The sequence below is a fragment of the Leuciscus leuciscus genome, assembly GCF_965113295.1.
Source record: "Leuciscus leuciscus genome assembly, chromosome: 22".
NCBI classification, from domain to species: domain Eukaryota; kingdom Metazoa; phylum Chordata; class Actinopteri; order Cypriniformes; family Leuciscidae; genus Leuciscus; species Leuciscus leuciscus.
In genome coordinates this window covers 5,808,768-5,822,113 of record NC_138746.1, presented here as the reverse complement: position 1 = coordinate 5,822,113, position 13,346 = coordinate 5,808,768, and the positions used below count along the sequence as shown (strand labels likewise).

General features: G+C 38.9%; 1 protein-coding gene across 2 annotated transcripts in view; it reads left to right on the top strand.

Moving 5' to 3' along the window:
- cdh23 (cadherin-related 23) overlaps positions 1-13,346 on the top strand; it is a 270,521-nt gene that overhangs the window by 253,410 nt on the left and 3,765 nt on the right. For both annotated transcript variants that reach the window (XM_082153247.1, XM_082153248.1), the window contains 20 exons: positions 200-424; positions 582-751; positions 1,398-1,535; positions 1,626-1,745; positions 2,600-2,777; positions 3,062-3,273; positions 5,805-5,999; positions 6,141-6,254; positions 7,104-7,233; positions 8,031-8,294; positions 8,808-8,969; positions 9,058-9,314; positions 9,450-9,547; positions 10,052-10,172; positions 10,257-10,336; positions 10,581-10,621; positions 10,750-10,810; positions 12,137-12,266; positions 12,422-12,544; positions 12,895-13,005. In XM_082153247.1, coding sequence (XP_082009373.1) covers positions 200-424; positions 582-751; positions 1,398-1,535; positions 1,626-1,745; positions 2,600-2,777; positions 3,062-3,273; positions 5,805-5,999; positions 6,141-6,254; positions 7,104-7,233; positions 8,031-8,294; positions 8,808-8,969; positions 9,058-9,314; positions 9,450-9,547; positions 10,052-10,172; positions 10,257-10,336; positions 10,581-10,621; positions 10,750-10,810; positions 12,137-12,266; positions 12,422-12,544; positions 12,895-13,005 — 2,930 coding nt within the window. The remainder of the gene's footprint in view (positions 1-199; positions 425-581; positions 752-1,397; positions 1,536-1,625; positions 1,746-2,599; positions 2,778-3,061; positions 3,274-5,804; positions 6,000-6,140; positions 6,255-7,103; positions 7,234-8,030; positions 8,295-8,807; positions 8,970-9,057; positions 9,315-9,449; positions 9,548-10,051; positions 10,173-10,256; positions 10,337-10,580; positions 10,622-10,749; positions 10,811-12,136; positions 12,267-12,421; positions 12,545-12,894; positions 13,006-13,346) is intronic.

The following is a 13,346-nucleotide window of genomic DNA, read 5'->3' as shown; positions in this document are numbered from 1 at the left end:
AACTAGCTTGACCAGCAAAGTTAACCAGTTTTGCCAGAAAATCCTTGCTGGTAACTGCCAGTTTGTCAGGTTTGCTAGTTTGTCAGGTTTGTCATGTTGTCCTTCCAATGGTTTCCATTATCTAGACCAGCACTAAACCAACCTGTGGATAATTATTTGCTGTTTCTCAAACTCATTTAAATTGTATTTCTCTCCACAGCCAAATTGACCATCAACGTGCTGGATGTGAATGACAACGCTCCTCGTTTTCGCCCTTTCGGGGTGGCGAACTTCTCCGAGAGGATTCTGGAGGGTGCTGTGGCTGGTACCACACTGCTGTCGGTGACGGCTGTTGATCCTGATAAAGGACCCAATGGACAGATCATCTACCAGCTCCTGCACCTGCCCCGTGGAGACTACATAAGACTTGAAGACCCATCTACAGGTTGCACATTTGCATTTCTGCAACATTTCTATTGACCAATCAGTGTTCTAACCCTAAACCCTCAAAGATTGAAATTTGAAATTTTATGAAACACCTTACTGATTTAATTCCACCTCTAAACTATATCACGGATGTCTTTCGATATCACCGTCCACAGGTAAAATTGTGGCCAATCGGACGGTAGATTATGAACAAGTGCAGTGGTTGAACTTCACGGTGCGTGCTCAAGACTATGGCTCACCTCCTCGCTTCGCTGAACTTCCTGTCTATCTGCGCATCGTTGATGTCAACGACAACAACCCAGTCTTTCAACAACCTTTATATCAGGTACATCAGCACAGACCAGAGAATCAGGCTACTACTTCCCAGTTGCATTCAAGGAAGCATTATAATAACTCCTACAGTGGAGTCAAACAGTCTGAGACTTTAGTGAAAATGCTTCTGTGTTGCTTTTTGATAACTTTTTAATTACTTATTATATTATGAATTGTTAGTATTAAGCATGCCCAGTGTCACTGATTTGCTAGAACTAGAAATGGTGCAGAAAATGCTGATCTCATGCTTCATATATATATATATATATATATATGTATATATATATTTTGTATTTTTAAATCTTTTCATTATTGTTGTAGACTATAGGACCCCACTGTATTTGAAAACTATGTTAAAATATTTCTGTGTAAAAAGTAAAGAAAGTATGGTTTCCACAAAAATATTAAACAGCACAACTGTTTTCAACGTTGATAACAATTAGAAATGTTTCTTGTGCAGCAAATCAGTAATCCGAATGATTTCTGATCATGTATCACTGCTGCTGAAAATTCAGCATCTAAAATAAAATATATTAAAAATAGAAAACAGTTATTTTTAATAGTAGTAATGTTTCACATTTTTGATCAAATAAATGCAGCTTTGGTGAGCATACAATAAGACACTTTTAAACCAAAGTGTTTGTCTATGTGTTTGACAGAAGTCAATTTTTGAGGATGTTGCACTCGGCACCATTATTGTGAGTGTGAGTGCGACAGATGCAGACTCCGGCCTGTTTTCTGTCATTGAATACGGGCTAGTTGATGGAGAAGGCAAGTTTGGCATCACACCCACTACGGTAAGTGTGTTGGTGTGAAAACAAAGCAAAGACAAAAAGAAATGTCATGTATAATGTTTTATGTTCAATATTGATGTCCTTTGTTATCAGGGTGACATCTACGTCCTGTCTGCCCTGGACAGAGAGACCAAAGACCGCTACACTCTCACAGCCTATGCCAGAGACAACCCTGGCGGCAGCCCCAACAACCGCAGAGAAAACTCCGTCCAGGTTTGGATGAGCTATAAAAAATATGAAATTGAGCCCATTTGATTGCATCTAAAATCATTTGAATGCACTTCACATCACAGTTATGACTTCCAAACACGAAAATAGAAACTTGGTTCTGACTTAATCTAGATCTGGCTCATTCAGACACAACCAGATTAATCTGTGTCATCCTCTCTGTATGGAATCAACATTCAAACAACCTGTTCTGCAAAACTGCTAAGACCAGTTGACCTCAGGCACATAAAAGAAAAACCAAACATGGATAAAATGATTTGAGCAAGAGAGACCGTGACGCAGACAAGGCGGAGTGCACTTCACTTCCAGTTCCTGTTTAAGAAGGATATGAAGAGAGCATCAGCTGTACAAATGAAGTTTCACAAGATGTGAAGATCGTGGGTTGGCCCGAGCGTTCAGCCCACACTTCCTCTATTCACTCTGATGGTACGAGGAAATGGGAAGTATAGAAGCAAAACAAGCAGAAAATGAAAATACCATCAGCTTGAGCAAAGTACAATACAAACATTGCATAATACTTAGGAATTATTTAAAGCACCAAATGCAAGTATAATGCACCAAATCAGGTCCAGTTGTGCAGTAACTTTTTGGGAACTGCATCATCATTATTCATTACATATGTTTGGAATCAAATTGTTGGTTTGCTGTATCCCCAACCAGTGTTTAGATATCAAACTCTCTTGCACATGTTTGCATGTGCAAGTTTCAGTTTCATGTAAGCAGTTTTGCATGAGCTGACCTCAGATACGTGGCAAAACAAACAAAACAGTTTTGTTGTGGTACTCCACCTTTAACACCTCTGTATCAGATCTCTGAACTTATGTTTCTGTATCTCTCAGGTGCAGCTGACAGTGATGGATGTAAATGACTTCCGTCCACGTTTCTCAGAAAGAGTCTTCACCACTAGTGTGTTTGAGAACGAGCCGGTTGGGACGTCGGTGATCACACTGAAGGCCACTGACCTCGATGAGGGCGAGAATGCATTACTTACCTACAGTCTACAGGGCCCTGGAGCGGGTACAACACACACTGGCATACAGAAATATACACACATGGGTTGCGCAAGTGGCTCTCTTTTAATTAATGAGCTAGAGTTTGCCCACCGGATGTTGAAATGGAACATGAATTGGAATGACAGAAGGAGGAATTTAACACATTAGTCCAAGACAACAACCATTCTTGTTTTCTACCTTGATAACAAAGCAATTCAATTTCAGGAAATGAATTGGAAAGTAAAGGCAGTACAGTACAACTACAGCGTTTGATATTGTTGCTGATGTCTCTTCCTCTCTCTTTTACAGATGCATTCTCTCTGGATCCTGACACTGGGCTGATTCGCTCCCTGCGGTTACTGCAGAGTTTTGAGAGGTTTAATCTGACTATGGTGGCGACAGATCATGGCAGACCTCCCCTCTGGGGCACCGCCAGTCTTCAGATCACCGTCATAGATGTCAATGACAACAGGCCTGTCTTTGTGCGGCCTGCCAATGGCACTATCATGCATATACTAGAGGTGTGTAACGGTGAAAAAACAATCACTCATTATTTTTATTACTAAAGCATATTGTCATTTCCTTATGTTTCCATCCACCTATTTTTATTCAAATTTTGGGATATTGCATAAAAAAACGCCGGATGGAAACGGCAAGATGTGCAAAATTCTAAAAATGCACTCAATTGAGGCTGATACATTTTTTATCTTATAACAAGACATGCACAGAAACTATAATGGAAACACATTTACTGAATAAATCCCTTTATGCGCAACAAAAAGCTTATGTGGCTTTGCCTCAACTGAGGATGTGATTGGATAACTGGATAAATTGATTATTTAATTGCACAACATCTCAAATATTGGTTTGATTATTCTGAAATGAGCAAAGGTCTGTCATCAGAATGATTTGGTATAATGACCTCTCAGAAGAGTCTCACACGATCGAGCTCCCAAACACCACTGGCATCCGAACGCAAGATAAAATGACACCGTTTATTGAGTTTCGTCTGCGCTCTGAGACGCAAGTCATTTCTGATGTAGGAAAAAGAGCAACAGTGGCTTCCACCGATTGCAGCCACTTTCATTTTTATTAGAAATATTTTGCGCCAGTTTCCCAGGAATTGACAGATTTGTTCTCTTGAAAACATGGGATGGAAAAGCTGCTTTATTCACAAATGTTTTATGTGATATTCCAATTTTGTGCATAATGAAAATTTGCGACTTTGGATGGAAACAGTATTGTAATTCAAGGCAGGGTTCCTCACTCATCTTACACAGTACAGCTCAACCACTTTGATGTGTTCTCAGCTATTCCTTCTTTTGTCTTAGTCATTGTCTTTCTCACATCCCAAGGTACATCATAGGAATATACTTTACATCTGACAGCCAGACTGAAAAGATCATGTTGCTAAGAAGAGTGTGTCAAATTTAATTGTGGAGCCCAAGTGATGATAACAACCCTAGTGTCTCAGAGGTGTTAGCCATAGTGTCATAGCAGATAGTATTTTGAGTACTTTTAAGAAAACTTCGTAAGTTCCTTTTAAAGTAAGTGCAATCTTCAAGACAATCTTTAAAACCCACACTGTGGTGCATCCGAAATAGCATTCTTACTAAGTAGAATAAAAAGTATGTTCTATATAGTATGAATATGGGTACTATCAGTGGTGTAGTCTAGTTTTTGGTAGTGAGTATACTGTAATTCACACCCCCAGCCCACAAATTTACTTTTAGAAATGGTGTTTTTGAAGAAAAAAATGGTGTTATTGTTTACTGTTGAAAAACTTTGTGATATTCCCTTAAAATAACGTTTTAATAGATTGTATTATTATTTTAAAATACATTTTACTGTGCAATTTCTTTCTAATTTCTTTGAGTTGGACTAAACTTTTATTTTGGTGGGTTGTACACATTTGAGTTTCTGTGTGTTTTAATAAACTACTATCATTATTATTATTATTATTAGGCCTACTTAAAGTATACTCTACTGTGCTATAGTAATATATTTCTGTTATAATTTCTTCAAGTTATACCGAACTTTTATTTTGACAGGTTGTCGTAAAGACATTATAGTTTCTGTGTGTATATGAAACGAATGAATGACGATAGTTTTATTAAATGAAATGGTGAAATTCTCGTGAAGTGACTTTCATAGCAGCTCTGCGATGAAGTGCACATGTGTAGCCTACATCATGTCTCAATACAGTGAAACGCCGAAAACACCACAAGCGTGAGTCACGCGTGCTTCAGTATGTGTGTGTGTGTGTGTGTGTGTGTGTGCGTGTGTGTGTGTGTGTGTGTGTGTGTGTGTGTGTGTGTGTGTGTGTGTGTGTGTGTGTGTGTGTGTGTGTGTGTGTGTGTGTGTGTGTGTGTGTGTGTGTGTGTGTGTGTGGAGCGCTCATTCCCAGAGACGCGTAGAACAATTGCAGTCTCTTTTAACTTTAATATTCACAGACACTAGTCCATATCGAGATTTGATTCATTGTACAGCCCTACTTTTGATTTATTCATTCAAAAATAGCTCAATTCCGTGACTGGATTCCGCGATTCTATCCGTGTCGCTTCGCAAACACAGACGGGGTGAATTTATGAATGAAAGTGTGAAAGTTCATCATTCATAAATCCTCTCCTGTGGCCTCATGGGATATTAAAGTGTCCATCAGATGCACACTCCAGAATCTCGGAAACTCCTGTTTTTTTAATACTATGTATTTGGACATGCTTCTCTTTTGGTGCATTGTTTTTCACATACTACATAGTAGGGAAGTATTCAATTTCAGGTGCAGCGTTGGATTCGACTGAAAAGTACAAAACAGACCTTTTTATGCATCAAACAAAAAATATAAATTAAGAGATTCCCTGCTTGTGATTTGACTAAAATCTATACAGGGATGAGTTCTCACTGTTTAATACTTTGACCCAAATCTGTCACATGGAGGTTTGCCGTATTTGATGCCCCATATCTGGATTCTGAGAGATTGGTTGACCTATATTTGGCATGTATAGACATGTATGAGTGAGCATTCTCTCATGTTTTGTGTGTGTGGATGCAGGAACAGCCTCCTGGGCTGGTGGTGTATGAAGTGTTCGCCACAGACGAGGATGAGGGGGTGAATGGAGAGGTCCGCTACAGCTTCCTTCAGACTGGAGCCGGAAACAGAGACTGGGAGAACTTCCATATTGATGCAGTGACCGGAGTGATCACCACTGCGGTTAAACTGGACAGAGAGAAACAAGCCCTGTACAGCGTGAGGCTTTCTTTTTAAACAAGGCCTCTGAAAAAGATGCACTTTAATGACACAATTCAGGACACAATTCAAAATAAAAGATAAATGAAAACTGGTCATAAATGGTACAATAACTATTTCAATCTCTGTATTTGTGTGTAGCTTGTTGTGGTGGCGTATGACCTTGGACAGCCCGTCCCATATGAGACCATGCAGCCGCTACAGGTGGCTCTGTCTGACATCGATGACAATGAACCCGTCTTCCTTAAACCTCCGGTAATGTTTTGATTACTGTTTTTTTTCTCTCTAAAGATCACATATATTACTCTATTTTTTAAGTACAGACTGTAGGCCAGTTTAGGTGCAGTAAGCGATTTCTTAGAAATTCTGTTGAAAGCAGATCGGACCGAGCGCCACAACACACTTGTAGCCAATCAGCAGTAGGGGGCGTGTCCACTCATGATGGGGGAGGAGAGAGAGTGAGCAAGAGGAAAGACTGTAGAAAGAGAGATGGCTGAGAGACATTACAAAAGAGAAAAGGTCAGAGGAATATCACTGGAAAAAGAAGGGTTATGATCAGGCAAGAGCTTTAGGACCCGTGTTAATATTAGAAAAGCTTTCCAGCGCTGAAGAGACCTAAGTGCGAAGACCTGAAAACGGATACAGAGATTGTGTTGCTTCTTCTCCATACCTGAATAACATTGGTTTTTCTGTTTCTCAGAACTGAGATAGGCTGTTGTAATGTTAGCTGTAGTAACAGGACAGTTTTTAGGGTCACTGTGTGTCTGGAGCTGCTGTAATGCTGGCGACTAACAACCAACTCTTACTCTTGTGTACTGAAGTTTCATTTTTTGTTCTTCCTTGTTGTTCGTTCATCATCTTTGCTTTATTTTTCACGTAGCATTATTTTGCTTCACTTCAGCTATGATAAAGACACATCCACTCTTGCATTGCATGTTTGTGCATTTTGGGGGCAGAGGGGTGTGTTTGTTTCAAATATCAAAAGTTTCTCAGTTATTGCTTAATGCACCTTTAAGAACTTTTACATCACGAAATGTGATGTTTGGAAATTGTCTTACCACTTATTGCTTAAGTCTTGACTTCCGTCTGTTGCGTGTATTTCAGAGAGGAAGTCTGCCGTATCAGTCTCTGTCGGTACCGGAGCACTCGTCTCCTGGGACTGTTGTGGGTAATGTGACGGGTGCAGTGGATGCAGACGAGGGCTCTAATGCTATCGTCTACTATTTCATCGCAGGTGCGGACACAACGTTAAAGCACAAAAATGAACCCCTGTAGATGCACGTGCATCGTTATACCATGCTTATCCAATGTTAGGCTCCATTCAGGCAGTAGAAAAAGGAATTTTGGATCATCTGCAATGCCTGAATTAACATGTATCTGACAGTAATCTCTCTGCCGAACATATTAATGAAAGAGTATACATGAAGGTCAGTGAACCTAGGTCTCAAACGAACACTTTTACTTAACTACTGGAGGTCAAGACTCTTTCTTCATAGAACATTTCCGCCTGCAGTTGCCAATGAATTCCTCAGTTTGCACAATATCATTGCAACAGCAGAAGTTGCTGAAGTTCAGATTTCTGAGAAACTTCACTTGTAAACTTAGAAAAACAATGACTATGTTCAAAATAGAACACGAACCTACTACTCTTACTGTGTCTGCAGTATACAGTATGTATGCCATGTACAGTATTGTAAAGAGTGCACCTACTGTAGTACATTTGTTAAACTATGTGCAATACAATAAAGCTTACTGTGCTGAATACTATCCTTCAATCAAGTGTGCTTGACATAATCTTCCATTTAAGCATGATAAATAAAGTGGACAAAATTATAGCAATGATTTTAATATCTTTATTAATTCATTATTTGATCAAACTGCCATTAAGATATTTTTGCACATTTGATAGTTTAGCAAAAGCCTCTTACTATTTAAAAGAATAGTAGGCCATGTGAAGTGTATACAGTACAGTATTCAGTGAACAGCCAGTGTAAACGTTCCATTAACTGCATTACTAATGTTCTTCTCTAGGAGGCAATACCGAAGGAAACTTTGTAATGAGTGTGACCGGGGTTTTACGTGTCAAGAAAGATCTGGATCGGGAAGAAATCCCAGTGTATTCCATAATCGTTAAAGCTTCCAGTAACCGAAGCTGGACTCTTCTGAGAAGTCAAAGGTCACAGCGGGCCCAGATACTTGACCCGAGCCGTGATCCCACTTTACAGGAAGTAAGAATCTTCCTTGAGGACATCAACGACCAGTCTCCAAGATTCACAAAGCTGGAGTACACTGCAGGTAACAGATTTGTTTTATTTTGACAATATTTTCAAGTTTTTTTTTTCTTTATTTAATTATTTTGATGTTAATAATTATTTTATTTCAGTTTTCTGAGCACTGTTTTTAGGTTGACTTAATTTTGGGCTTTCATTTATTTTGCATTAAATATTGTATTTTTATTTTTATTATTATTATTATTATGGTAGCACTTTATTTTACAGTCCTGTTCCCCATGTACAGTTATATTACCCAGTTATTGTAATAACTTAAAATCTCATTAAAAGCATAAAAAGTGACCAGGACCTTCATATAACAAAAATAAAAATACATATTATTTATTAAATAAATAATATTTGCATTTATTTAATATTATTATTATTGTTATATAAATTATATTTTAATATATACTTACAAATATATATTTTAATATAAAGCAACCCCTGGGACAATCCCTATGGTATGTCTTAATTTATATATCTAGTAAACGTGTGTATGTGTAAGCTTCTTTGTCTCTCTCTCTCTCTCTACCAGGGGTGGCTGCAGATGCTAAAGTTGGCTCTGACCTGATCCGGGTTCAAGCGATTGATAATGACATCGGCAACAACAGTCTTGTTCTTTATCATATTCTGTCCATCCGCTACATCAAACTGCATTCCAATGACTCTGAAGACATGGGCAACGTCTTCATCATCGGTCGGTGTGCTCTACACATTCATCACATTTCTGTTGAAATGAATGGCATTTATTGGTGTTATTTTTAGTGACTTTTCTTTCTTTTCAGGTGAGACTGATGGAATCATCCGTACGTTTGACCTGTTCATGGCGTATGATCCGGGTTATTTTGTGGTGGAGGTGCTGGCGAGAGATCTGGCAGGACACAGTGATGTGGCTCTGGTGGGCATTTACATTCTGAGAGATGACCAGCGGGTGAAAATCGTCATTAATGAGATACCGGAGCGTGTCCGGCTGTTTCAGGAGGAGTTTATAAACCTGCTCTCAAACATCACGGGAGCCATAGTCAACACTGATGACGTACAGGTATATGTATGTTTGTTCTGTCATTATTCAAAATGTGAGAAATAAGATTACTCGCCAATCTGTACAAAGTTATATCCGATATTTCTCCTGTCATGGCCATGCAAATGAGTTAATTCAGATATTTCATTCCCATAGTTTCATGTGGATAAGAAGGGAAGAGTGAACTTTGCTCAAACTGATGTTCTGATTCATGTGGTCAACAAGCAGACAAACCGAATTCTGGATGTGGAAAAGTAAGAGTTATATACCAAACATGACCAATGCATGTCAATTAGTTGTTTCTTGAACTTTGTCCCAGGAGTTGCTTCTTATTAAAATACAATATTTTTTAAAAGCAATAAAATAAAATATTATTTGTATAATAAATTGTTTAATAAATAGTATTAAATAATGTTTTAAATATTATTTTGTTGCATGGTCACAGTTATCTTTTCTGAGTTATCTCAGAGCGTTATCTTTTTTTTTTTTTATGATTTTAATGAGATTTTGAGGCTGTTTTTATTTTTGAGGCTGTTTAGGATTTTTTTTTTCTGCACTATGACAATCCATCATAAAAATATTGTTAATTGCATGTTCAAAACTTAGATGAACTAAACAAAAAGTAAAAAATAAATAAGTGTACTTCCATAGTAACATCCAAATACAGTGATGACTTCTTGCCTTGGAATAGTCTCATCCACAGTTACTTTGATCCATTGAGGACGATTGATTCACTGAACTGATTTATTGGTTTTCAGGGTGATTCAAATGATCGATGAGAACATGGAGCAGTTGAGGAATCTGTTTAGAAACTACAACGTTTTGGACGTTCAGCCTGCCGTGACTGCACGCGCACCTGATGACCTCACCACCTTACAGGTGTGTGTGTGTATTTGTATTCAGTGTATTTGCTGTATCAAGAATGCATTATATCCAGAACGAACACCTCTTTATCTCTTCCAGATGGCCATTATCATCTTGGCAGTTTTACTCTTCCTTGCTGCCATGTTGTTTATCCTGATGAACTGGTATTACCGCACAGTGTGAGTATTTTAAGAACAGATTATGTCATGTATTACATTCTGAATGAACTGAGATTAGTCAGAGCTCTTGACACTTTTTCGATATTTTAGAGAAGATGCATTCAATTCTCATAAAAAGAAGGAACACATAAGATCCTCTTCTGCCACTTGGCATGTTCACTCACTTCCTTTTCAATGCATACCCAGATGTTATCTGTGGTTCTTATTATTATTTTATACGTTTTTTTGTTTGTGTTTTAAACAGGCACAAAAGGAAGCTGAAGGCCATTGTTGCCGGCTCCACAGGTGAAATACTGGGAATGTCCCATCCCTCCGATTGGAGGAAGCAGAGACTAATCCTCACACATGTTGAAGTTGGACAAACATGGCTTTGTGTTAGTGTTGTTGTTACTGTAATATCTCTCTATCTGCAGGAAATCAAGGGTTGATGGATATTCTGGATATGCCCAACACTAACAAGTACACGTTTGAAGGGTGAGTCAGCGATAGAACGATGTTGGTGATATGAGCCTTTTTATATAGCCGCTTTTCCTACCATCAGGCCAAACCGTTCTCTTTGCTTAACCATTCCATTCCGTGCCGATCCGGTACAGCCATTACAGATATGGTTTCATTTTCCACTGTGGGGCTGATAACGGAGCTCTTTGGAATGTAATACAAATCCGTCAGTCTTTGCATTGGTAACACAAGAGTTTACAGATGGTATGAGAGTTTACAGATGGTATGAGAAGTAAATAGCGACTGCATTATGGAGGATGATCATGTATTTTTTACTATTAACTTATTTACTTCGCAAAATAGCACGCTTGGCCTGCTACAGAGAAATGACCAATCCTGAGTGTCGACGTCACTACACTCATTCTCCCAGCACAGTTCAGCATGGTTAGACAACTGTGCTGAGAATATATGTTAACAGGGCTCCAGACTGCTAAAATGGTCACATGTGTGACAAAACATAAAATACACTTACTGTATGTGACAACATTCAAATATGTTAAAAAATAAAGAGTTGGTTATTATATAAACCAACTCTATTGGTTATAGAGTTGGTTTATATAATTATATAATAAACCAACTAAACACCAATTATATTGGTTACCTATAAAGTTCCGTATTAATTACAAGGTATTGCTACTGACTTATAAAGCCCTAAACGGCTTAGCTCCAGTCTATTTAACGGATCTTCTATCGCCCTATAATCCATCGCGCTCTTTAAGATCACTAAATTCAGGGCTTTTGGTCATACCTAGGATATCCAGAACCACCAAAGGAGGGAGAGCATTTTCACATTTGGCTCCAAAACTCTGGAATAGTCTTCCTGATACTGTTCGTTGCTCAGACTCGCTCTCCCAGTTTAAAACTAGATTAAAGTCGCATCTCTTCAGCCAGGCATTCATATAATCCCACAGTTCAAACTACAATCCGGCCTCTAGCTCATAAATGCCAGAGGAGAACTGGCCCCCGACTGAGCCTGGGTTCTCCCAAGGTTTTTTTTTCTCCATTAGGTCACCTGATGGAGTTTTAGGACACCATTAGGTCACTTGATGGAGTTTTTCGGTTCCTTGCCACTGTTGCCTTTGGCTTGCTCAGTTGGGGATATTTTGGGGATATTTAATTTAATTTTATCAATCAATAAATTCCTCTTGAAACAAACTTTGTTGTATTATTTAAATTGAATACTGTGAAGCTGCTTTGATACAATCTGTATTGTGAAAAGCGCTACACAAATAAACTTGACTTGACTTGACTTGACTTATTATCTGTATCACAATGCTTCTCTTTCTCTGTATGTGTTTATAGAGCGAATCCAGTGTGGCTGGATCCTTTCTGCAGGAATCTGGAGTTAGCTGCACAGGCGGAGCATGAGGATGATCTTCCTGAAGACCTGAGTGACATCGCTGACCTCTGGAACAGCCCGGCTCGCACACACGTAACTCGCACACAGAAACACTGTCAGAATCATGCCACATCACAAGAACATAAACCTTCTCTTTGTGAAGTACGGAACTGATATCTTGCCTTTGTAGAGTCCAAATTGACATCTTGACTTTATAGGGTACTGAATATATTTCTTTTCTTCCATAGGGTACATTTGGACGTGAGCCTCAGGCCTCTAAACCAGAGGATGACAGATATCTACGAGCTGCTATTCAGGAGTATGACAACATTGCCAAACTAGGGCAAATCATGAGAGAGGGACCCATCAAGGTTAGAGCACGCACTACAAATCTAACATCTAACTCAAGAGTTTCTGATAAAGCTGTTAAGGCTGGAGTACATAAACAAGGCCAACCAAATGAAAACAACATGAACAAACAGAAGATGGGATCATCATAGAGCTTCAGTGCTTTTTGAAGCCTGATTCATAGACACAAACTCATACGATAACATATTTCAAATGCATTTTGAGTTTAGAATCACCATTTATGGTGTTATTTTGTCACAAATTTTGGGACCCTTAAGCATAATGTGAAGTGAGATCATGTTCTTAATGAATTCTTAATGAGTTAGGATTTAGTTCATAAGACACCACATGACCAATGCTGCCATCCAATCAGGGCTCGCTGCTCAATGTGGTTCTGGATGACTACCTGAGACTCAAAAAGCTGTTTGCTGCTCGTCTGGTCACCAAGTCAACAAGCCACGGTGACCAATCATCAGTCACAGAGGTGGGCGGTGTGACAGGGTGCTGTATTTGCTCTTCCTCTACACCCCTCTTACTCACTGCTGGCTGACTGTCTCCACCCTGTCCTATCAATAGAAACCCTGGGTTCTCCTGCTGTCCAGAGAGATCTGTGTTCTCCACACTGAGTCATGTGACCCTGTTAATGTTTCCCAGGCTGTTTCACAGCCTGCTTACTTGCTCTTCACTGCTTCACTGATGTGTTTGCTGCTCTCACTTGGTGTTTCCGCTAAAACTGCTATAAAGTCGTGAGTTTTTCTGTTGTTAATTTTTTTTCTTCTTCTTCTTCCTTACCTTTTCTTGAATCCATTGTCTACCAATCTATAA